At 46.7% G+C, this 24,298-nt stretch overlaps 1 protein-coding gene across 1 annotated transcript in view; it reads right to left on the bottom strand.

Annotated features, from left to right (window-relative positions):
- Window positions 1–11,604: 11,604 nt before the first annotated feature.
- Window positions 11,605–24,298, bottom strand: part of GLRX (glutaredoxin) — an 86,661-nt gene continuing 73,967 nt past the window's right edge. Inside the window, exons 2-3 of the mRNA XM_078677344.1 lie at window positions 13,213–13,332; window positions 11,605–11,856 (exon numbers count right to left, since the gene is read on the bottom strand). Coding sequence (XP_078533470.1) covers window positions 13,219–13,332 — 114 coding nt within the window. The 3' untranslated portion in view covers window positions 11,605–11,856; window positions 13,213–13,218. The remainder of the gene's footprint in view (window positions 11,857–13,212; window positions 13,333–24,298) is intronic.

The raw sequence follows: 24,298 nt of genomic DNA on the forward strand, positions 1-24,298 counted from the left end.
TCCCACGCCCACCCACCCCACGAGTCATGCCTACAGAAAACGCAAACTGAGGTGGAGCGTGTGTTCGGTGCATTATAGGTAAAAGTGGAGTCACAAAAGACTATGGTGGTCATTACGGTGGCCGGCAGACCAGAGTCCACCCCGTCATCGTTGCGGTGGTTGGGTCCACCCGCCAGTCGTGTGGCGGTCCCACCAACCAAATTATGATGCGCTCACCAGTCTGGCAGGCGCATCCCGGGGCTTTAACATTGCGGATGGTGCTGCTGGCTGCAGCACTGTTCGCAATGTTAAAACGTCATGCAGTTCATTTCCCTGCACTAAGTGGCAAGCACCACGTGGTGCCTGCCACTTAGTGCTGGTTAATGTTGGGGGTATTAGGGGTACACCCACAGTGCACCCCCCGACACAGAGGGGGCCCGCAACAGGCCCCTGAATCCAATCTCCGCCAGCCTGAAACCGCCATGGAAAGGCTGGCTGAAGCCAGCATTGCAATCTGGCGGACGGTGCCTGCTAGGCACCGCCATCATTTTGCAGGTCCGGTCCCCTCCGCCATGCAATCGTAATGATTGCCTGTGGCGGAAGCATGGCGGGCGGTCTTTGCACCCGCCATGCTTGCGGAACGATGCCCCCCACCATCGTAATGTGACGGGGGAAATTGGCAGTCAGATGGCGGAGGGCCCGCCACCGCACATCTGGCGGTGGTGAGCGTTCCGCCATCGTAATCGGGCCCTTAGTTACTCAAAAACAACTTGTAAACGTTTGCATCCAGCACTGGTTGGTAGGAGTATGCAAAGCATGTATTGTATTGTATTGTATTGTAATTGCATTTATATAGCGCTTACTACCCCTGACGAGGCGTCGAAGCGCTTTTTCGGAGAGTAGCACGCTACTCCGGGACCCATAGAGGATTAGTGTTGAATTAGTATAGTGAAACATGCAAGTACATTTTAAGTGGTTGATAGGTTAGTCAGTTATTTGGATTTGGAATGATAGCAGAAGGATAGAGGAGGAAAAAAAGGTTTGTATTTATATAGCGCTTGTTACCCCTGATGGGGTGTTGAAGCACGCTACTCCGGAAGCCCATAAAGGATTAGTGGTGAATTAGTATGGTGAAATATGAAAGTAATCTCAGTGGTGGATATTAGTCAGTTATTCGGAGCGAGGATAGTGGAAGGATAAAAGGGGAAGAAAGGTTTGCATTCATATAGCACTTGTTACCCCTGATGGGGTGTTGAAGCACGCCACTCCGGAACCCATAAAGGGATTAGTGGTGAATTAGTATAGTTGAATATGGAATTTGAGAAGTGAACATGTTAGTCTGTTAATTTTGATTCAAAAGGATAGTGGAGGTATAAAAGTGAAGGATTTTTTTTTAGCAGTAGGAGGAGGCTTTTGGATGAGTAAAAAGGGGTTTTGGAGGGGAGGAGTCAGAGGGAAGAGTTTAGAAAGGTTTGTTTTGGGGGATAGGTATAGTAGAAAGAGGTGTCAGATGATACAAGGAGGGGTAGAGTAGAAGAGAGTCAAGAAAGCGTTATTTTGGGGATCATAGTAGTGGCATGGGGTTTGGGATAAATTAGAGTGGATCTAGAGGATATATTGATAGATGTATAGGCTGAGAAATAGGTTAGTGCATTGGAAATGCTAAATTAGAAGAAAGTGATATATATATAGATCCATAAGTACCTTAAGTTTGTGGATGTGGATGGTGTGAGCTGGGTATTGCTAAATGGGAAAATGGGCAGCATTTCTGGCCCTGGCCAGTCTCGAACTGGCTCAAACAGGAAACTGCCCTTTTCCTCTCTGCCCTTAACAGGCTCAAACAGGCAACTGCCCTTGTCCTCTCTGCCCATAGCCTCTCTGCCTGGGCTGAGACGCCCTAACCCTGGCCTTTTTTATAGCCCTAGTAATCAGGTGACCCCTGATTAGGGCAATGGGAACCCTAGCCCTAACACAATCCAATCACAACACTAGCCCTAAAATCTAGAACCAATAGGAGACCAGGACCTTACAGCCAATCTTAGCCCTAGTCCAAGCACCCAATCAGTTAAAAAACCTAGCCCTACCAGTAGTCCCAAAACAAGTCCAAGCAAACAATGGCACAGGTAGCTATAGTCCCTACTTCCAATAGAAAGCCTAACCCTACTCTAAGTCCCACACCCAGTCCAGCAATTAATCACACCAGAAGCCCTATTCGCTACTTCCAATTAAAGGTCTAACCCTAGCCCTAGTCCCACCCTACTCCCAACAACGAATACCATAGGAAGCCCTAGTCCCTACTTCCAATAGAAATCCTAACCCTAGCCCTAGTCCCAACCCTACAATGATTGAATCACAGACCCAGAAACCAATCAGAACCCTCAAATACCCAGCCCATGAGGACATTAACCCTAATCCAATTGAAACACCAGATACAACCACCAATCAGTGTAGCCATGTACCAACCACTAGCAGACCATATAAGGTCCCAGCGACCTCAGACAAGGTTTGTTGGCCAGGGAATTGGAAGCTGCTTCTCCTGGTCAGAATCTCCTAGGAGACGGACAGGCTCAATCCTCACTTTGGACTTCAGCAGGTAAGGGCCTCACTAACTTGAAATCTAAGAATACTGTTTTAATAAAACTTTACTCCCCCTGCAGGCCAAAAAACGAAGTGCACAAGCCCTAGTAAAACACAGTTTAAACAGCTCACAGAAGCACCCTCTGATGTAGAAAATCCCTGTTGCTTGGGGTGGGAGGCAGGGGGGCTGGTTTCACTGGCTTGTGAACAAAAAATGGCGGCTGGGAGTGCACTGTTTTAACATACAGGTCTTAGCACAGAGCAAAGAAGAAATTTGGAGGGAAAACAGAATTGTCACCAAGGAATGAGAGGGACAAACTACAGAGGTTGGACTGCAAATCCCACAATTCAACACGCTAAATGCAGGCAATCATGGGCAGGGAAAACTACAAGTTTAAAACACAACACAGGTGATAAAATATGCAGTTACACGCAGGCTAAAACTACAATTTTTAGCTGTAACAACCACAGGCAAAGACAGTAAACACAGAAAGTGAAAATCGTTTTTTAAACAACTTTTTGTCTTGGGAAGAGACAGCACTAGTCTTTCTCCTTACCACTTCCTGGACTCTGCTCACTGCAATCTGAGGCACAGGTAGGCTGCAACTCACAAGATGGAGGAGAATGATTTGGGGTGCACCCAGCAAGGCCTTAAGGGGCCTAGGCAGGTGTTAGAGGAGAAAAGCAGAAATTCAGCCAGAAAGGGTCAATGTAGAATGCTTGACTCTTCAACTACAGTCAGCAGAAAAATCAATAACCTCCTTGGTTTAGATATATGATAATAGAACACAATTGTGTCTGTTAATTCAAACAAAGTATGCCAGGACACATAAAATTCGACTACAAGCGCCCCCGAACTGAAGAAAGTACATTACGGGCCGCTTCTCGTGAATGTGCCTGTTCCCCAAAGCCGATCCTTTAAATGAGGCCACTCGAGCCTGAGCAGCACCTGGACCCAAGTAGCCACTGGATCCTCCCTCTTTGCCTTATACAGTACGGCCACGAAAACCGAAAAGACTCTCACCGCGAGAGCGCTTTACTCATCGGCAGCCGCTGAGAATTCTCGAACTCTGGTCAGACCGCCAGCCACGGGCCGGCACGCAAACAGAAATTGCTCTCCCTGCGAGAACAAGCAGGCAGTCGTCTGCTCTTAAATCCACTTCAAACCCACAGCGTTCCATGCTCTGAACAGGAAATTTCAAGGAAGGAGTGTAGAATGCATATTAATGTATCTCTGGAAGTCGAGCCATTGACTCTGGCTGACACCACCACAGAAAGAGCAATTCTGTGCATTTTGGTATCTAACGTTTACATCAGGGTGTTTAACATAATGAAGATTACAACACAAGTCTGTACAATGCAGGTAAGTATGAGGGCTCTTTTTAAGCATTTTACATTCCAGGCCTTTACAATGCAGGTATCTGTTGTTTGAATAAAGATTTCTTGTCACTTAAAAAAGGAGGGCATACGTGTTCAGAGATAGAGTATTAAAGGGTCAGGGGTGGGTAGAGGTAAAGGGGGTAAGGGTTGGGTTTTTTGGGAAGGGTGGGTGGAGGTAAAGGAAGAATATATTTTTTTAGGGTTTAGGGGGTGGGAAAAGGGGTAAGAATTTATTAGGGTTCAGGGCCAGGTACGGGTAACGGGAGGTAAGGGCTTGTAGGGCTCAAGTGTAGGTAGATGGTAAGGCTTTTTTAGGATTATGGGGAGGGTAGAGCTAAAGAGAGATAAGGTGTTTTTTAGAGATCAGAGACTGGTAGGGGGAAAGGGAGCAAGGGCTTTTAGAGGTGACGGGCAGATCGAGGTAAAGGAAGGTAAGGTGTCCATAGCGTTCAGAGGAGGGTAGAGGTAAAGTACTTTTAGGGTATATATATATATACATGTATATATATGTGGTTGGTGTGTTTACACTCGAGCGATCATATTTTGGAAGGTCCCATCACCTCCTTTGCTGCACCCGCCTGAAAAGAGTGTACGGCGCCGTGATGGGGAATGAGCGTGGCAGCAGAACTGCAATTCGCCGAGCACCACCACGCAGCGTGATGTAACGAGTCCATAATGGCAAGCATCCAGCCTGCGGGGAGATGCTCATATACCTCTCTCTAACTTTATTATCACTACGCTGCCTGGCTGGCGAGGGGTTTCCAAGACAAGGCCACTTCATGACAAAAGAAAACCCCGAACTTGTACGCAATGCTGCGAGTAGACATCACGGCAGGACTACAAACACCACTAGGCACTGCGCCCATCCAGGGGCGTGCACTGAACAATAAAAAGGGTGTTTCCTGCCACTACCCTGCAAAGCATTCGTCCTCCTCTGAAGAAGAAGGCTACCGCCTTCGAAACGCGTCAGGACAGCAGACGAAGCAGGAATCATCATGAACTTTGTTCCCGGTTTCCAGCTATTGAGCGATTTGTTATGAAATAAAGCCTTGCCTGGAAGCCCCATGAGTGTGGTTGGTGTGTTTACACTCGAGCGATCATATTTTGGAAGGTCCCATCACCTCCTTTGCTGCACCCGCCTGAAAAGAGTGTACGGCGCCGTGATGGGGAATGAGCGTGGCAGCAGAACTGCAATTCGCCGAGCACCGCCACGCAGCGTGATGTAACGAGTCCATAATGGCGAGCATCCAGCCTGCGGGGAGATGCTCATATACCTCTCCCTAACTTTATTATTATCACTACGCTGCCTGGCTGGCGAGGGGTTTCCAAGACAAGGCCACTTCATGACAAAAGAAAACCCCGAACTTGTACGCAATACTGCGAGTAGACATCACGGCAGGACTACAAACACCACTAGGCACTGCGCCCATCCAGGGGCGTGCACTGAACAATAAAAAGGGTGTTTCCTGCCACTACCCTGCAAAGCATTCGTCCTCCTCTGAAGAAGAAGGCTACCGCCTTCGAAACGCGTCAGGACAGCAGACGAAGCAGGAATCATCATGAACTTTGTCCCCGGTTTCCAGCTATTGAGCGATTTGTTATGAAATAAAGCCTTGCCTGGAAGCCCCGTGAGTGTGGTTGGTGTGTTTACACTCGAGCGATCATATATATATATATATATATATATATATATATATATATATTTATTTATAGAGAGAGAGTGAAAGGGAGAGAGAAAGTGAGAGGGTTTGAGGGTACCCCCCCAATTAAACACAATTTAAGTGGCCTTCTCTTCCACCCCAATTGACTTTCTCTACTGATGAGGGAAGATATCCCGAAACCCGGGCCATGTCCCGGGTCTAGAGATCGGGGGAACAACAAGTATCTACTTGCACCTACATAGGTGAACCACTTACGAACTTTCAGTAATTCTTCGAACTTCAGACACTGCACATACCAGAGTGCTTAGGGGCGACCCGGAGGAGGGGCTAGCGATGTGCGGTCCATTGCTGTTTTTTCTACATAAGGGCTTCCTTGAGCCTCCCAAGCTGACGAGCTTCTGGACGACGCACCTGCGTGCTGGGCAACGAGGCCCGTGACGGTTACGAGGCGGCCTTCTCTTCCACCCCTATTGACTTTCTCTACTGATGAGGGAAGATATCCCGAAACCCGGGCCATGTCCCGGGTCTAGAGATCGGGGGAACAACAAGTATCTACTTGCACCTACATAGGTGAACCACTTACGAACTTTCAGTAATTCTTCGAACTTCAGGCACTGCACATACCAGAGTGCTTAGGGGCGACCCGGAGGAGGGGCTAGCGGTGTGCGGTCCATTGCTGTTTTTTCTACATAAGGGCTCCCTTGAGCCTCCCAAGCTGACGAGCTTCTGGACGACGCACCTGCGTGCTGGGCAACGAGGCCCGTGACGGTTACGAGGCGGCCTTCTCTTCCACCCCTAATAATAATAAATAATAAAGACATTTATAAAGCGCTATGGTTACGCCCTCCCGGCGTGTCCCCGCGCTAAAGAGAGAAGGAGCTCGCCAGAGGAGAGGTCAGTACATGGCCAGAAACACTAATGTAGACTTACAAGGAGAACAGATGTGTTTTCAGTTGACGGCGGAATTTGGTTTCAGATGGCTCCCGGCGGAGACTGGTGGGAAGTTTGTTCCAGCCTATCGCCGCCGCCACTCTAAAGGACCGACCTCCCATTTTTACTCTCCTATAGCGGTGGGTCACAAGCGTGCCCATTCTGCCCGACCTAAGTGGTCTGCGTGGCTCATACAAGGTAACCAGACCCGCCAGATAGCCGGGAGCTTTATGCTAAAGGATCCGATGACATATTAGGAGGGCTTTGTACATTCTTTTTTTCACTGGGAGCCAGTGGAGGGTCTCAGGGCGGCTCTGGAATTGGCTCTTCTTGGGAGTCTAAGTACTAGGCGAGCTGCAGCGTTTTGCAGTATCTGGAGTCATCCTATACTTTTACTAGAAGGTCCCAAGAAGAGGACATTCCCATAGTCGAGGCGTGACGTAATCAGTGCCTGGGTCATAGTGCACCGAGCCTCCAAGGGGAGGAGGTCCAGGGTTTTATTGAGAGTCTTTAATACTCCAAAGCACTTGCCCACTAATCGACTAATGTGTGTCTCGTAAGAGAGTGTGGGATCCACCCATATCCCCAAATTCTTAGCTTCAGGACAGGGTGTAGGCATGGAGCCTAGACAGCTTGGCCACCAGTCACATGTCCAGAGCCGTTGATCACCACCAACCACCAAGACTTCTGTCTTGGAGCCGTTCAGTTTTAGACAGTGATTATCCATCCAAGTAGCCAATGCTTGCATGCAGGCTCGGAAGTTATTGGCTCCAGCTGCAGGTGTTTGGGTGAGGGTGAGTAGGAGCTGCGTATCGTCGGCGTAGGAAACAATCTCTACGCCGAACGATTGGACTACCTCAGCCAGGGGGGCCATATATAAATTAAAAAGAGTCAGACTCAGAGCTGAGCCCTGTGGCACCCCCTGTTCCAATACCATCTCCTCAGACTGAAACGAACCCCGCTGGACCTGAAAGCTTCTGCCCGTCAGAAACGATTTTAGCCAACCAAGTGCTCTATCAGTCACACCTCCTCTGTTCAGACACTGTAGCAAGGTGATATGTGCTACAGAGTCGAACGCTGCACTAAGGTCTAGCATGACCAGTGCCATGGTTAGGCCTACGTCAGCTCCCTGACGTAGAGTTTCGGTGGCTCGTAATAAGGCCGTCTCAGTAGAGAAACCCCTTCGGAACCCCGATTGGGAGGAGTGCAGGAGATTAGTCTTCTCCGCAAATGCCATCAATTGCACATTTGCAATTTTCTCTGCAATTTTCGCAGTATAGGGTAGCAGAGAAATGGGTCGTAGGTTCTCCAGGACATCATGGCTTACATTAGGTTTTTTCCTAATGGGTAACACAATGGCCTTTTTCCAGTTTACCGGAAGGGTCTGAGAGTTAAAGGATGTTACAAGGACATGGCGGATATAAGGTTCTAGAGCCACTATGCTTGCACCCAAGACCCTCGGGGGAGCGGGGTCTCGTGGAGAACCCGATTTTATACTGGTGCAAATGATTTCAAGTTCTTTACTGGGCGGTACGGTAAAACACTCTAACCTCAGCTCAGAATTCAGCAGTGCCACTTCCTTCAGTTCTACGAAGGTTTCTCCATCAGCAGGACATCTGGAGAAAGAACTGTAGATTTTTTTAACCTTGTTGGCAAAATATTCTGCCACCTTATTGCATTCCAAGACGGAGTCAGTCTCCGGAACATTGGAATTTGAGACGGCTGAGATTTCTTTGTAAATTTTAAACAGTTCTCTAGACGAACAATCCGCCTCACTAATTCGGTTTCCATAATATGTGGCTTTAGCAATTCTAACCTGCTTTTGGTAACTTCTCTGGGCTGTTCTATACTGAAATTTACTGCGCTCATTCATATCCCTGCGCCAGAGTCTTTCCAGCTTTTTACATTCTGATCTGATTGACTGCAGATCTATCGTGTACCATAGGGCCGATCTCCTTGCTCTATTCCCCTGTTTGGCCTTAGATAAAGGTGCTACCCTATTCAAGGCATCAAGGATCCGGGTTTCTACGTTTCGATTAGCACTTTCACTATCTGAGCCTCCCGGCATCCCCCCTAAACTTAGCATCTCGCTAAAGGTAGGTTGTGAGAAATTTTTCCATTTACGGTATGGGTAACTATTGTTGCCTCCCAACTGGGGGTCAATGCTACCTGAAGTACTAATTTCGAAAGGGACTAGAAAATGGTCTGTCCAGGGAAGTGGGTTAGGAATACTCGTGGTTATGCCCTCCCAGTTGGCAAACACCGGGTCCAATAAATGGCCAAGACTTTCTCTACAGATGAGGGAAGATATCCCGAAACCCGGGCCATGTCCCGGGTCTAGAGATCGGGGGAACAACAAGTATCTACTTGCACCTACATAGGTGAACCACTTACGAACTTTCAGTAATTCTTCGAACTTCAGGCACTGCACATACCAGAGTGCTTAGGGGCGACCCGGAGGAGGGGCTAGCGGTGTGCGGTCCATTGCAGTTTTTTCTACATAAGGGCTCCCTTGAGCCTCCCAAGCTGACGAGCTTCTGGACGACGCACCTGCGTGCTGGGCAACGAGGCCTGTGACGGTTATGAGGTGGCCTTCTCTTCCACCCCTATTGACTTTCTCTACTGATGAGGGAAGATATCCCGAAACCCGGGCCATGTCCCGGGTCTAGAGATCGGGGGAATAACAAGTATCTACTTGCACCTACATAGGTGAACCACTTACGAACTTTCAGTAATTCTTCGAACTTCAGGCACTGCACATACCAGAGTGCTTAGGGGCGACCCGGAGGAGGGGCTAGCGGTGTGCGGTCCATTGCTGTTTTTTCTACATAAGGGCTCCCTTGAGCCTCGCAAGCTGACAAGCTTCTGGACGACGCACCTGCGTGCTGGGCAACGAGGCCCGTGACGGTTACGAGGCGGCCTTCTCTTCCACCCCTATTGACTTTCTCTACTGATGAGGGAAGATATCCCGAAACCCGGGCCATGTCCCGGGTCTAGAGATCGGGGGAACAACAAGTATCTACTTGCACCTACATAGGTGAACCACTTACGAACTTTCAGTAATTCTTCGAACTTCAGGCACTGCACATACCAGAGTGCTTAGGGGCGACCCGGAGGAGGGGCTAGCGGTGTGCGGTCCATTGCTGTTTTTTCTACATAAGGGCTCCCTTGAGCCTCCCAAGCTGACAAGCTTCTGGACGACGCACCTGCGTGCTGGGCAACGAGGCCCGTGACGGTTACGAGGCGGCCTTCTCTTCCACCCCAATTGACTTTCTCTACTGATGAGGGAAGATATCCCGAAACCCGGGCCATATCCCGGGTCTAGAGATCGGGGGAACAACAAGTATCTACTTGCACCTACATAGGTGAACCACTTACGAACTTTCAGTAATTCTTCGAACTTCAGGCACTGCACATACCAAAGTGCTTAGGGGCGACCCGGAGGAGGGGCTAGCGGTGTGCGGTCCATTGCTGTTTTTTCTACATAAGGGCTCCCTTGAGCCTCCCAAGCTGACGAGCTTCTGGACGACGCACCTGCGTGCTGGGCAACGAGGCCCGTGACGGTTACGAGGCAGCCTTCTCTTCCACCCCTATTGACTTTCTCTACTGATGAGGGAAGATATCCCGAAACCCGGGCCATGTCCCGGGTCTAGAGATCGGGGGAACAAGTATCTACTTCCATCTACATAGGTGAACCACTTACGAACTTTCAGTAATTCTTCTAACTTCAGGCACTGCACATACCAGAGTGCTTAGGGGCGACCCGGAGGAGGGGCTAGCGGTGTGCGGTCCATTGCTGTTTTTTCTACAATTTTACAGAAACACAGATTGCTTTTAATTGCTGATCCAGTGTGGCCTGGGCCCAAATTGGCCTACCACCTGCTTTGTTTACAAGATCACCTGGATATGTAGTGGACTGCATATTCCCTTTCTTCACTATATATATTCTCAAACAACTCTGGCATCTTGGAATATCTCCACTTACATCCTCCATACACAAAGGGCTAACTCTTTGTAGCTATCGTCTGATAGACTCAACTGACATGCCAAAGTTTTACTGTAAGAGCTCAGGAAAAGTGCAGGTATTCTACAGCACATATACAACGTGGGAAATGCCATTAAGCATAGTAATACCCCTTCCAGTACACACCCATTGTTCCCACAATGCAGACACCTTTGCAATATGGCGCAAGTGTCTCTTTGGCGCATGGCAGCCAAAAGCGGACCAGCACAAAGAGGCAGCAGAACTGTGCCACATTATTTTAACCGTGGTGCGGTTCTGCTCTCTTCCTTTCATGCAACACAACTTAAACTTGCTGCGTTGCGTTGTGTTAGTTCTTGATAAATCTGGTCTTGATTTACACAATCTTGTGAATCGTCTCATGTGTAATGTACAGCGTTTGGTTGCCTTCTAGCTAGGTTTGTGCTAAATAAATACCAAAACTTACATATATACAGGTAGGGAAAAAACAAGGTATGAATTTTACTTACTCTACGTCTTTGTAGGTGATCAAGCCTCTAATCCTTGGAGGTTAATCAAGTTGCTTTCAAGTAATCTCGCCTAGACCTACACATTGGCAGCTTGTCCTATGTCATAACAACCACACAACGAGCTCTGTGCAGGGCGACCCGTACGGCCGCATTGGGCGCTGGCCTGTGGAGGGGGCACTGATCTCAGGTGGGGGTGATGTGTTTAGCAATAATTTATTACAGGGAAGATATGGGCCACTTTTGTCGTTGAAAGTGAGAGAATCAGAGGAGGGGGTCATGTGGCGTGGGGGTGCAAAAAAATGAATATTGCACCGGGCACCACCAGCGCTTAAGCCCTGCTTCTGTGAAATACCCTCTTTGTGATGTGTATTAAGGTTGGTCTTTGCTCCTAGCTTCCACAAAGTGATGTTAATAATTCACCTCCGTTTACTTTAGCCAGCTTCAACCCCCTCCCTCATTGTTCCCCTCACTACTTCTTTTCTGTTCAAAACGTTACATCTGCTAAATATGTAAATAAATAAAACTCTTTTGTTGGGATCAAATCCAGCTTCAACACAAATGAGATTTGAAAAATAAAAAGAGCCAGTTAAGCTTTCATTTTCACGATTTTACTTGTACAGTTGAATGTATTTTGCCATTTAAAAAATATAAATTGTGTGCAATGAAAAACACCCAAACTCAAAAATAAATGGCGTTTCCCAAGAGGAAACCAAATTCCAAGCAAAATGTGAAATAACCCATTTTAAGCACTTCGTAGTATGAAGGTGGGCAGTTTATTTCGACGAGATTTCAGCAACGTGGGTATCGCACAGCAGCATCCTGTAGGACTAGGTTTCTCCTGAAATGACAAAAAAAATCAGTTTGCATTTTTAGCAAAGAACCATTGTAGAATCCGGTTGATTAAATTCATAGGCATTCAAGAGTGGCAGTATTATCTACTTGTGCCTCTGTAAACCAATAAGGGTCTCCCCGACTTCACTTCACAGTGTGCACCATTGCGGTGCACTGTAAAGAGAGGTGGATTTCCTACCATTAGACTAATTGGGCCTCCTGTTTTTGTCTGAATTCCATCCTGGCTCCTGTTATTTAAGGTACCAATATCCTCATACAGGCTAATCACAAGAAGCAAGCACAACAACTGCATTATACAACCACGCTGAGCTGTCTCGGGCTCCTGTTAGAATACAAATATTAGTGCTGAAGCATCTACACCACTTTGCCATGCGCCCCCATGTTCACCTCGACACGCTTTCCACTAATGTTGCAAAAGTCTGTTTGCATCGCCGTTTTTTGTCTTGTAAAGAAATCAGTGTTTATTACAATTAAAACTAAATACTGAAAAAGATTTTGAGATCAGCTGTGTTGAGGGGACTTTGTACTGGTGGGAAACATCATTAACAACGAAGGCAGTACTACGCGTAACGTTTACAACGAGGCACTTACCACGTAAACGTCTTTCCAACGCGTATGCCTTCAACGATCGTATTTACCACGAAAAAAAAACCGAAGGATTAAAAAGGGGGGTTGGGGGGGGTCTCCCCCCCCATAAAAAAACGATCCCGCCGTGCCGAAAAAAACAGTGTCATAAGAGAGGAAGCGGAATAAACTTCCGTTTCCTCTTTATGACGTAAGAACGACGTGGCAAAGAAGATGAGGGGAAAACGAATTCCGTGGTAACGCATGCGTGGAAAAGGCATGCGTTGCAACGGAATTCGTGGTAACAACATATAACCACTGGGAAACATCATTAACAACGAAGGCAGTACTACGCGTAACGTTTACAACGAGGCACTTACCACGTAAACGTCTTTCCAACGCGTATGCCTTCAACGATCGTATTTACCACGAAAAAAAAAACCGAAGGATTAAAAAGGGGGGTTGGGGGGGGTCTCCCCCCCCATAAAAAAACGATCCCGCCGTGCCGAAAAAAACAGTGTCATAAGAGAGGAAGCGGAATAAACTTCCGTTTCCTCTTTATGACGTAAGAACGACGTGGCAAAGAAGATGAGGGGAAAACGAATTCCGTGGTAACGCATGCGTGGAAAAGGCATGCGTTGCAACGGAATTCGTGGTAACAACATATAACCGTACTGGTAAGAGAGGTGCAGCCTTATTTAGGGACAGCCATATGGTGCGGTGATGAAGCTTGTTCAAGATGCTTAGAGTCTGGTACCCACTAATGCGCTCCACCTACCACTGGTTACTGGAGGGCTCCTATGGCTTGGATCATTGGCTGGAGCTGGCCGCTGCTCTCAAGCTCGGTCACGTCTGAACAGCCACCGACGCTCTTCTCTCCAATGAAAACGCGTGGCACCTAAACCCAAACAAAAAGAGAAGAGAAATGGAAGCATTATAATCCGATTTTAAAGCAGGGGAGGAGAAACGCTTGGAGCATTCACGTGAAGCCGCGGTATAATGCGAGAAACGATAGATCGGTATTGAAGGTGTTCTAGTGGGGAGACTGGGTCAGGGACTTGGTACATAATTCTGTCTAGATTCCTGCGGCCCCAAATCTTCTCCATCATAGATCCACCAATGGACAGACAAACATATCAGTGTCAACAAGTACAAGTGAGCAGAACAGTGTCTCAGTAATGACCCGCTTTTCTACGGTCGTAAAAAAAGGAGCCCTCGTGTGCTATTTTACATCTTCGGATTGTTTCTCTCCTGTAAACAGATCCTGTATGGCTAGGATAGCGCGCTGAAGCTACGCATACCGTTACTAGCGCCCCCGGGGGATGGGAGAGGGGGGGGGGGGGGGCATTTCGACACTTGTACTCCAATATCGCGGGAATGCTTATTGTTCAAAATGGAACATAATTAATTGCTCTCCAAAGTGGCCTCATTATCACTCACGAGTCCTACCGGGAGCTTGTTATGCGCTCACTGCGTCGCATGGCCCTCGTCTCCAATTCAGGCAGCACACGGAAACAACAATACATTTGTTTCACCGTCCTCCCCCTACTACGGCTGTCTCAGTGTGCCACAAGCCTACTACTACACACACACCTGTATAAACTACAGGTCCAGTTCTAGAGTGTGGGCCGGGCCAACCCAAGGATACCCTGGCCCACCCGAGGCCATTCAGAACTTTAATACAAGTGTTTTTCACCCTAACGTTCCACCGGGGCGTGCAACCCCACGGGTTCTCTCATATGGTTTATTTAAACGATTGACACCATTGACAAAGGATACTTTCAGGCCTGGGGAGAGGTGTGAAGTCAGCAGAGTTTATTAGCTGCTATGATGCACAATGATATCCTGAAAACTGAATTATGATTCTGGGCTTATTGCATCCTATTTTTAAACGTAAATGCAAAGTTAAAAGTTGCTAACTTTTTTTAAAAAACATTTAAAGCTATAAAGTGGCCCTTGTCAGAAGCAGAAACCTCTCTGCTGCTGCACATGACCAGGAGCATGCTGTACTCTTAAAGTTCTGCATCTTAAGGTTCTGATAAGCAGCATCACCCCCAACTCCCCCCCCCCCCCCCATAAAAAAGTAAAACCATATCCAAGAAAGCAAAGTATGTAGCTCCTTTGGTGCCGATTATTGAGTTGAAAATGCCAGAAGCGGACAGAAGCCAATACCTGAAATATCAGACAGATTAAATACTTTGTTGTTTTTTGGCCAGCACCCATTCATTTTCATGGTTCACCCATGCTTCCTCTCGGCCCTCCCAGAGAAAAAAACCCTAGAGCCAGGCCTGAACTACACTACCCCGTACTTTACGTAGGGTTCTTAATAAGTCATCCACCAGCTCCCGAATTATCACATCCAAGTGTATTGAAAAAATCTATACGTAGGATTTTAAACCACGGTCTCTGCCCTGGTTTTCTCAAGTAATGACGCCGTCTAAAACACATGCACTTACTAGGTTACACAGCAGATGATATGAGCCCCAGACACTGCAGCTTGGAGACACAGAGTAACTACTGCGCTGCTGTTCAAGGCCATGCGTTCTGGCTGCAGCGCGTGCACTAACCGACTGCGCTACTATTAGTGCATACGTGGCAGACAGTGCAATTTCTTGAAAACAGAAAAATACAGCCGCCCTTCCGTACCAGCACAAGATCCGGATATGGTACTTCAAGTTTAAACGAGAGCATTTCAATATGTACGTTTTAAAAGTACGCAGATAGTCCTGATCCCGCAGTACAATATATAGCATGACACTGCCTTCCATCCATTAGTGTTCTCTAGCTGTGTGCTTACAGAAGCACACACCATTCTGCGCTTACAGGCCAGCAGCACGGGTTTACTTTACTATACAATATAAGAACCGCAGGACTAAAACACCAGAAATAGATGCGTTGTTTCTGGATATGTACGTGTTACCTTCATACTCATTCTTCAGATGGATCAAATCACACGCTAGTCTCATTTACAGCATGCGTACAGCATCTTCCACCAAAAACCGACTGAACATTTCAAGTACAGGGGCGCCCCCTGCAGGACCGAAGCCACAACTACGCTCCAGATTGCTTGCGCAGACCCTTGAAATCTGCCTTGTCACTATGTTTTTTTAATCAACCTGGCAAGAGAGGTGTCAGAGGGTTGTGACTTAAACCTTTCACTTCAGTTTTGCTCCCTAAGCCTGATCAATGCTTCCAAATCCTAAGCATGACAAACATTGACCGAGTCTAACAAAAATGCATATGACGATCGCTCTATGTAATGTATCCTAGATAGAGCGCCCTTTAACAGAGCAGACACGCAGGAGAGTCAAGGACCCGCTTTATCAGCTTGAGAGGGGCTGTCACTTGACTGACACGACAGACTTAAGGTTTTTCTTTACTTTGAACTGTGACTTTCAGGTTGCAAGACAACGGAGGCTAATAAATAACACCACATGAAAGAAGACGACACAGTTGTGTAGAGAGGGCCAAGGGGTGACAACGTTGCCAAACATGGATACAGAGAGAAAGAGATATTAAGGAAATGGTAAAGAAAATGTAAGTGAGAGGCAAATGTAGGGAGAGCATAAAACAAGGGAGAACAGACGAGTGGAAAAAAATAAACAAAATGTAAAGTAGAAAAGAGAAGGAATTGAAGAAGGAAGGAAACTTTCCTGAGGAACAACTCCAGCAAACCTTTGTTGAGCGGGTAAGAATTACATGCTCCGTCCACTTATTTGGGGACAGCCATATAGTTGAAAGCGAGGGTATATTTTATTGCTCAGACTACTTACTGCGTGGCAACAAAATGATGCCACTGACTCAGTGTGGCAGGTCAGTATGAAATGGCTGTTATTCCTTCGATAGTTTCTCAGTAAAACATGTTTACAGTGACAAGTGTTGACAACCTTTTAATGTGGTGGTGAATGGACGCCTTGGATAGAGTGGATAAAAACACCAAGAGCACCACGCAGAATTCTATTGTGCACCCAACTGGAAACAAGGTGTGCAACAACAGAAGTAATCTGCAAGCACAGATGCTTGGTTGCAATTCATAAAGATAGGATCAAACCACATTTTGACCCATAGGTGGAACTTTATACTGCAGACAATCTACAGTTTCCTATCTTTCAATGGATACTCCATGAGATCATTATACATTCTGGAAAACTTTGATATTTATACAAACCTTATAATTAGTCACGTGATAGATTTTGGACTTAAAGAAGCTGTGAACTGGGCCTTTTAGAACCTGTTCAGTGTTGCCATGGGGTAAGCAGGGGGTACTAGGCCTGGCCTGGGTTGATCTAGGGAATACCACGTCGGGTATGGCCCAAGGGTCCACCTGTTCAATCGGTGAACGGATCAGTAAAGACATTTAATCAAGCAGTCGCTAAGATTTTGGCTGGCTCCTCGCTGCACACGATCAGGCACAATGTGATTCAGGTATCCAATGCAGAGTTTTATCTCAAGGATGGAGTGCATTTGTCTAACAGGGGACAAGAACTATTTATCCAGACAATTTTAGTTGCCATTGCGGAGGTGTCACACAGTCAAACTATAGGAGGGGGCGGGCGAGAGCGCCAGTGAGCTCCTCGCCCTGTGGTGGGGTCTCTGGCAGCAAAATGGCCAGGGATACGAAGATGTGGACTCTATGTATGGACTGACCCTTGGGTCAGGGCGAACATTCAATGGGGCTCTGGGGTGGCGGGAGGGGGGGGACTGACCTGCTGGTGTTCCTGGACTCTCCTGCCCTACCCGAGATGCCTGTGTGTTAAGAAACTTTGAGGGTGCCCTGTGTTCAGGAACACCGGTGAGACGAAGGTGTTATGCGGTGCCCTGATGGTAGTTACCTCTGGGATGGAGGGCAGAAAAGTGACTACTAGTAAAAAATGACTGCTGGTCAATGTGATCCATCAATGCTGTCTGACGCCCTGGGTGGTACTCCGGGGCCAGTGCAAGTTGGGGCCTCCTGGCACAGCGTACACAGGGGGGTTCACCACAATTTCGTGTCTTGATGGTTAATTCAATGATTATAATGTAAATACAGTCTATTGCTTAGACGTAACCTTTGAATATGCTTGCACCTTCTGGTCATTCATAAGTAGTGAACAATGTTAGTTTTTGTTTATGCTTGAATAAATGATCAAGTTAATGATCTAATTAATGAGTACCTTAAAGGTGAAATAAAGGACAACGCCTTGGATGGTCAAAAGCCGTGTTTTGTCGCTCTGTAGTACAGGATTGTTGGGAGGGGGGTTGATTTACAATAAGTGGGGTGATTCACACGTTGTATGCATACTATTCGCCAGGGGGTACTGGACCTGGCCGGTTTGTCTCTTAGGTCTGTTTGCAGAGCTGTAGTAAAATTAACTCCTGTACCTGAGTACAACACCTTCAGCATGTGAATCATTGGTAGCAATGGTGAAGACTCACAGGCTTCTCATTGAAGCTCGAGTTCAGAACTCAACAATCACACAATAGTGCAAGAGATAAACAAATGGATTTCCAACCCAGTGCTTCACTTTCAAGAATAAAAAAAGTAGTTAATTGCACACTAGAATGGGATATCACACACTTCGCAATACAATTTACTTTCCAGGTGCTGTTGGGCAGGGCTTCACCTCTATCGGCTATGGTGCCAATCTCCCCTCTAACATACTTGTGCTCAGTCTCTCACAGTTAATTTTTTACAATTTCTTAACCCCGGTGCTGGATCACTCATTTGGCAGCCAACCTGCTTCCTTCTCAGTGCCCTCGCCCTTCTCCCGCTTCTGGGAGGTGGCACTAATGGTAACTCTGTCTTAGATCTTTGAGCTGACTGATGGGACGCCTGCCCAGCAGACATGAATTTGGTGGTCCTGTTTTGGTGCATTCCACAATGATCTTCTACAGTTGTTGAGAAGACAGGAGAGACTGTTCCAGTTCAAGGCTTGATCACATTGTGAAGAGTTTAGCCCCACACACCTCGATTCCCTTGGCGCTCTGCAGCCATCCCGGTGCGGTCACGCCTGGGCTGATTCTCTGGGCGCAGTGCATCCATGCCGTGGCTGATTCCCTGGGCTTGGTGTGGCGAGGCACAGGAAAATCTTTTACTTGCAGTGCTGCCACACACATGTTGATCCTCTGTAGGCAATAAAGCCATACAGAGGCTGCTCCTCTGATGGGGACACAGTCTCACACATATTGTTCTTCTAATGGTAATGTGGCCACAATATTTTAATGACACAGCCCAGATCTTTGACTCCGTATCACCCCCCCAACTGGGTCTTAGTGCTCACAGCCCAAATCTTCATGGTTCCTCCCTGGAACAGCCATGGAGAGACTGTAGACCCAGACAACAGGGTCAACAGATCATTCTCCTAGGTCCTATTCTATTGGATGTCAGACAGACACCTGGGACACGCTGCATATTACTCCTCCTGGGCACACTCCTCCTGAAGGGCTGGCAGGGTTATTCCCTTTCTCTGTAGGGAGGCAGGCAGGCATGCAGGCTTCTAGGCACTTCAAGTCAAGTGTAGAGCTCTTCCAGCAAGAAGTCAAACTCTAGTATGGTCCCCTCACCTTGGAAAGCAGATTGCCAGGCAGACACCAGCTCTGGTTGCACAGCAGTCTTCCGTCTGCGCCAGGACCGGGCCTAGGGCCACCACCCCTGTGCGAAATACTTCCACACACCAAGCGCCGCAAATCCGGTATACTGCTGACCAGTTAAGAGAGATAAACGTAAGTGTTTTTCCACACCATTGCTCTCCTATGTTTGGAGTGTCACTACCTACGCTTCTTAGTAATCCTTGTCCTACATGTCTTTTTTCATTCTCCGATCTATGCCCACCTATTCAGTCCTCCCGCTCGAAAATTAAGGCCCCCTTATTCTGCTGCCCTTATTAATGCCCGATCCTTACCAAGGCATAACTTAGAAATCCGGGAATTAATCAGCAATTTAGACCTGGATATTCTGTTCATCCCAGGAACTTGGGGCGATGCGGCCTCGGGACCGGACTTTTGCTCTGCTACTCCTGAGGGCTTTCTTGTATCCAAACTGGACAGACCCTTAGGTAGGGGTGGGGGACTTACCATAGTCCATAAAGCTAAGTTTCGCCTAAAAACCGAACCAAGGCCTGCTTTGACCAGTGAGGTTCTTAAGTTCTCCATCACACTTAATAAAAACCAAGTCTTTAAGGGCAGTCTTCTTTATCGACCTCCAGGCCCACGCACTCACTTTCTCTCCAATCTTGGCGATATATTACAACTGTGCACAGAATCGTCGGACTACACAGTCCTGGGAGATTTTAATTTCCATCTTGAATCTCCCGTGGACAAAGATACGATTCAACTTATTGCCGATTTGGAAGCACTAGGACTACATCAACTAGTCACAGCCCCGACCAATCAAGCTGGTCACACCTTGGATGGGCTGTTCACCAACAACTCTGCTATATCATTCACTAAGGTGTTACCTCGGACTTGGTCAGATCATGATGCAGTCATTTTTTGTATTAAAGCACATAACCCTAATCCAGCACAATCTAAATCACAAACTGCACAGAGTATCCGTGATTGGAAAAACTTAGATCCCTCTCTGCTTACCCAAGTACTCATGACTCCCCCTTTTGATACTTCCACCAACCCTAATCAGGCGTCTATCAAATATCATGATTGGCTCCTGGAGGCACTCAATAAGGTGGTGCCCACCAAGTTAGTTTTGCCTAACCGTTCTACCAAATCCGCCAGATGGTTTTCAGAGGAACTTAGACTGCAGAGGCAGCACTGCAGGAACCTTGAGAGACATTGGCGAAAGCACTATAATCTTCACGATAAACAAAGCTACAAAGCTGCCATAGCTATTTACACGCGTGCCATAATCTCTCATAAAAGGGCCTACTACCTATCCCAAATAGAGCTCGCACACAATTCTTCTAGAAAACTGTTTCAAATAGTTGACATTCTATCCACTCCTCCATCTGTTTCTGTAATTGAGCCATCCCAAGATCTTTGCAACTCCTTAGCTGATTACTTTACTAGCAAAGTCACTAACATCTATGCTACTTTTTCTTCATTAGCCCATTCCAAAGACCCTGACCCTCGACCTATTTTCTCACCGGCTGCTGGTCCAACGTTTTCTTTGTTTCACCCTGTCCTTGCTGAGACAATTAATAAATACACAGCAACCATCACCTCAGGCTCCCCACTTGACCCGTGCCCTCCATCGGTACTTAATTTACTCAGTGAAATTATTACACCCCCCCCTCACTGAGATTTGCAACTCTATGTTCCTTACGGGTGAGTACCCACAGATATGGAAGAAAACAATAATTAAACCCCTGTTAAAAAAAACCTTCATTGGACCCACTAGAACTAGCCAGTTATAGACCCATAGCCTGCCACCCTTTTCCAGCAAAAATCTTTGAAGCACTTATGAACCGTAAACTTTCAGAATTCATTGATCAACATCATTTGCTGGATGATACACAATTCGGATTTAGAAAAGGCCATAGGACAGAAACAGCACTGATAATGGCGGCTGATGAGATCAGAACAATTTTAGACCATAATGGGGCAGCTGCACTCATATTGCTTGATCTCTACGCTGCCTTTGACACGGTCGATCACACCATCTTGATCGACCGTGTCTCAGCACTGGGGGTTAACCATCTAGCCAGAGACCTCATAGCCTCCTTTCTGGCCAACCGCTCCCAATCTGTGAAACTTGGTACCTTCTACTCGCCCACATCCCACTACCTTGTGGAGTACCCCAGGGATCATCGCTAAGTCCGACACTATTCAACATCTATGTGTCGGACTTGGCGAGGGTCATAAAAGCTTATGGGCTGAGTTTGACCACCTACGCAGACGACACCCAATTGGTGTTGGCGGTCCATAAGAATGGTTTGGCAGTTGCATCGAGATTCCAGGAGGCTATGCTAGCCATAGGCTCCTGGATGCTGATGAACTGCCTAAAATTAAATTCGAATAAAACAGAGGTGATGACCTTTGGCAACCTGTCTCTGGTATGGTCTGACATTTGGTGGCCCATTGATTTTGGCCCCTCTCCGGTACCGGTTGCCAAGGTGAGGAACCTTGGAGTCATATTTGACACCAAATTAACATTTATCCATCATGTTAATACTGTGACTTCATCCTCCTTCACCCTTAGGAAAATAAAAAAATTACTTCCCTAATTACCTCCAGCTGCAGGAATAACATTGATAACCACACTAATATTCTCAAAATTGGACTATTGCAATGCCCTCCTGCTAAATGCCCAACAGCAGGTTGTGGATAAATTGCAATTAGTCCAAAATGCGGCAGCTAGAGCACTTCTTTCTATCCCCAAATACCAATCTGTTTTGGCGGCCATACGTCAACTGCACTGGCTCAGAGTCAGAAGCCGCATAAAATTCAAAGCCCTCTGCATTGCATATAAGGCCATCCATAACTCAGGCCCTCAATTTCTAATAAATGCTTTCAGGATTTACACTCCCAGCAGGTCTCTCCGTTCGGCATCCAACTACCTTCTTCCTCTTCCTCGCACTAGAACAGTTGCTTGGGGAGACAGACGCTTTTTGGTGGCTACGGCGAGGCTTTGGAATACTCTCCCTCTCACCATTAAGACCAGTCCTACCCTTTTAATTTTCCGAAAACAGCTGAAGACATGGCTCTTTGATCAATAATCTAATTTTTCATTTTTTTCGTCATTGTATAATCCTCTGCGCCGAGACACCTTCGGGTATTTGTTGCGCAATACAAATTCAATAAACAAACATAAACATAACACTCTGCAGATCACTCCCTTCCTTGGCCATAAAAGACTTTGAACTGGACAACAAGTGAGGTCTCACTTATGTACAGCAAAATAAGACAGGAGATGTGAACCCACTATCTGCATCTTCAGAACCAGTTTGGGGTAGTTCTCCTTTCATGTGTTCTGTCCAGGTTTCATTCCAAACACAGCCTTTGCTCAGAGAAACGAGTCTCTGAGCTGGGCCGTTTCCAACCTGGAGTACCCACAACAGAGGCACAAAAAGGTATGAGGTACCAAAACCTTCTGCAAGCAAAGAGAACGTGTGATCAGGAGGAACAAAAAATGTAAAAAAAAAAAAAAAAGCCTGGGCCTCAACTAAAGGGTACCTTTTACTTTAGACAACAATCCATGGCCCACCAGTCTTCCCAAACAGCCCCAATGGCGGTGTTCAGAAGACTAACCAGCAGCTCCTTGCCAGGCAATAGGCCTAATGGAATTTCTAAAAGAGCCTTGTCTCCATCCCATTTATTTCAGTGTCTAGTTTCCCTCCCTAAAGCTTCAGAAATATCGGCAAAATATTTTCACTGATTGGAAAACCACCTCATCTCCAACCTGTACTAAATCTCACACTACACACGCATCCATGCACAGCATATGCTTGGGGTGTTAGAGCAAGGAGGTGGGTAGGTGCAGAGAAGTGGAATTTTACATGGGTAGGCCAGTAGGCCTCCAGTCTAGTGACAGATTCAAAAAAGTCTGGTCCCAACTATGGATTCACAAATCACAATACACTGCCACTACGATAAACTCATAGCAGGGACTGCTGTAGTCCACGGTCTGCCAATAAGGATATGCTGGTGCACACCACCAGGTCACAGCACAGGTCTTTGATCTTACAAATGTCAAAGGTCAAGTACTTTTGTGCACATGCTAGATTAGTGGGACTCCGGGTCAAAAATCAAAACCAGGATATTAGACACACACACACAGTCTGCACTCCAGGAAGGTATGCATGAATGTACACTATGCAGAGCTTATTCCCATTCCAACAGCCCCCCCCATAAAGTTAATTAGGAGGGCCATGGGACACTTTTTTTCTACCATCATGAGGGATGAAGACTTCTTTACATCCAGCTATCTTCCATAATTAGGTTGAACTCTGCTCTCTCGCTTAATAATTCACGCAGACAGCCTCTCCACAAAAAGTAGATACTGTGTTAAAGGGACACTTTAGGCCATTTCCGGATCAGGATATCCTATTTTCCTGCTGATATATATATTTTTTACTTTACATTTATTTTAGTTCTGTAGAGCAAATGGTTATGATTCTAGTATTGAACACACTATGGTCTTTCCACATTTGTATGGTGAGCAAGTGTGCTTTCTATTGGAGTTCATGGTCATCCAGTATTGCGATCAGAGACACCACAAAGTCCATCGGAGATACCAGTTGTGTATCTAAAGAAACAATTGTATAGAAAAAACAAACATTTTATACAAATAACATTAAAAAGAGGCTTGAAGATGAGGCAAGAACTATAATGAAAATGTCTATTTCATACCCCTTACGAATGGAATTACTAGGCATTGGTTCTGTAAAGCTAGTAATTTTTTGGGATCAAAGACCACAAGAGGAAACCACTTTGGTTGAAGCTTCAAAGTATTCTCTCAGAATTGGATATGGTAGCTTGATGTTGGATTTCAAACGCATTCATTGGCCTTCCACACCCAGAGAGGCATCTCTCATTTGGCACCTATTTTATATCCTTTCAGGCAAGTTATCCGTTCTGTACCCACAGGTGCCCACATTCCTGACACTCTCTAGGGAAGTATAAACATCTCAGCATATTTTTTAGGGCCACAAATGATAAAGGCATGGCTACCAGCTAAAGAAAGTGGGCCATTTTTCTCTGATTTATCATCATGCTTTAATTTACACTCTTTCTGCGACTTCTGCTTTTTAGCATATAAATACTGCTCCATGTCTTGACTTACAGTAAACCGTTTTAATGGTTGCCAAACGAGTTTTCTACGTTGGCAGACACCTAACTGAGCCCCCCCCCCCCCCTTTGACCCCCACCAAGCGCTGTGAGACGCTCACGGGCGAGTAGTTGCGCTTTACCAACCCTGATTGACTAATTGA

This window comes from Lissotriton helveticus, chromosome 2_1 (assembly GCF_964261635.1).
Source record: "Lissotriton helveticus chromosome 2_1, aLisHel1.1, whole genome shotgun sequence".
In the NCBI taxonomy this organism is placed as follows: Eukaryota; Metazoa; Chordata; class Amphibia; order Caudata; family Salamandridae; genus Lissotriton; species Lissotriton helveticus.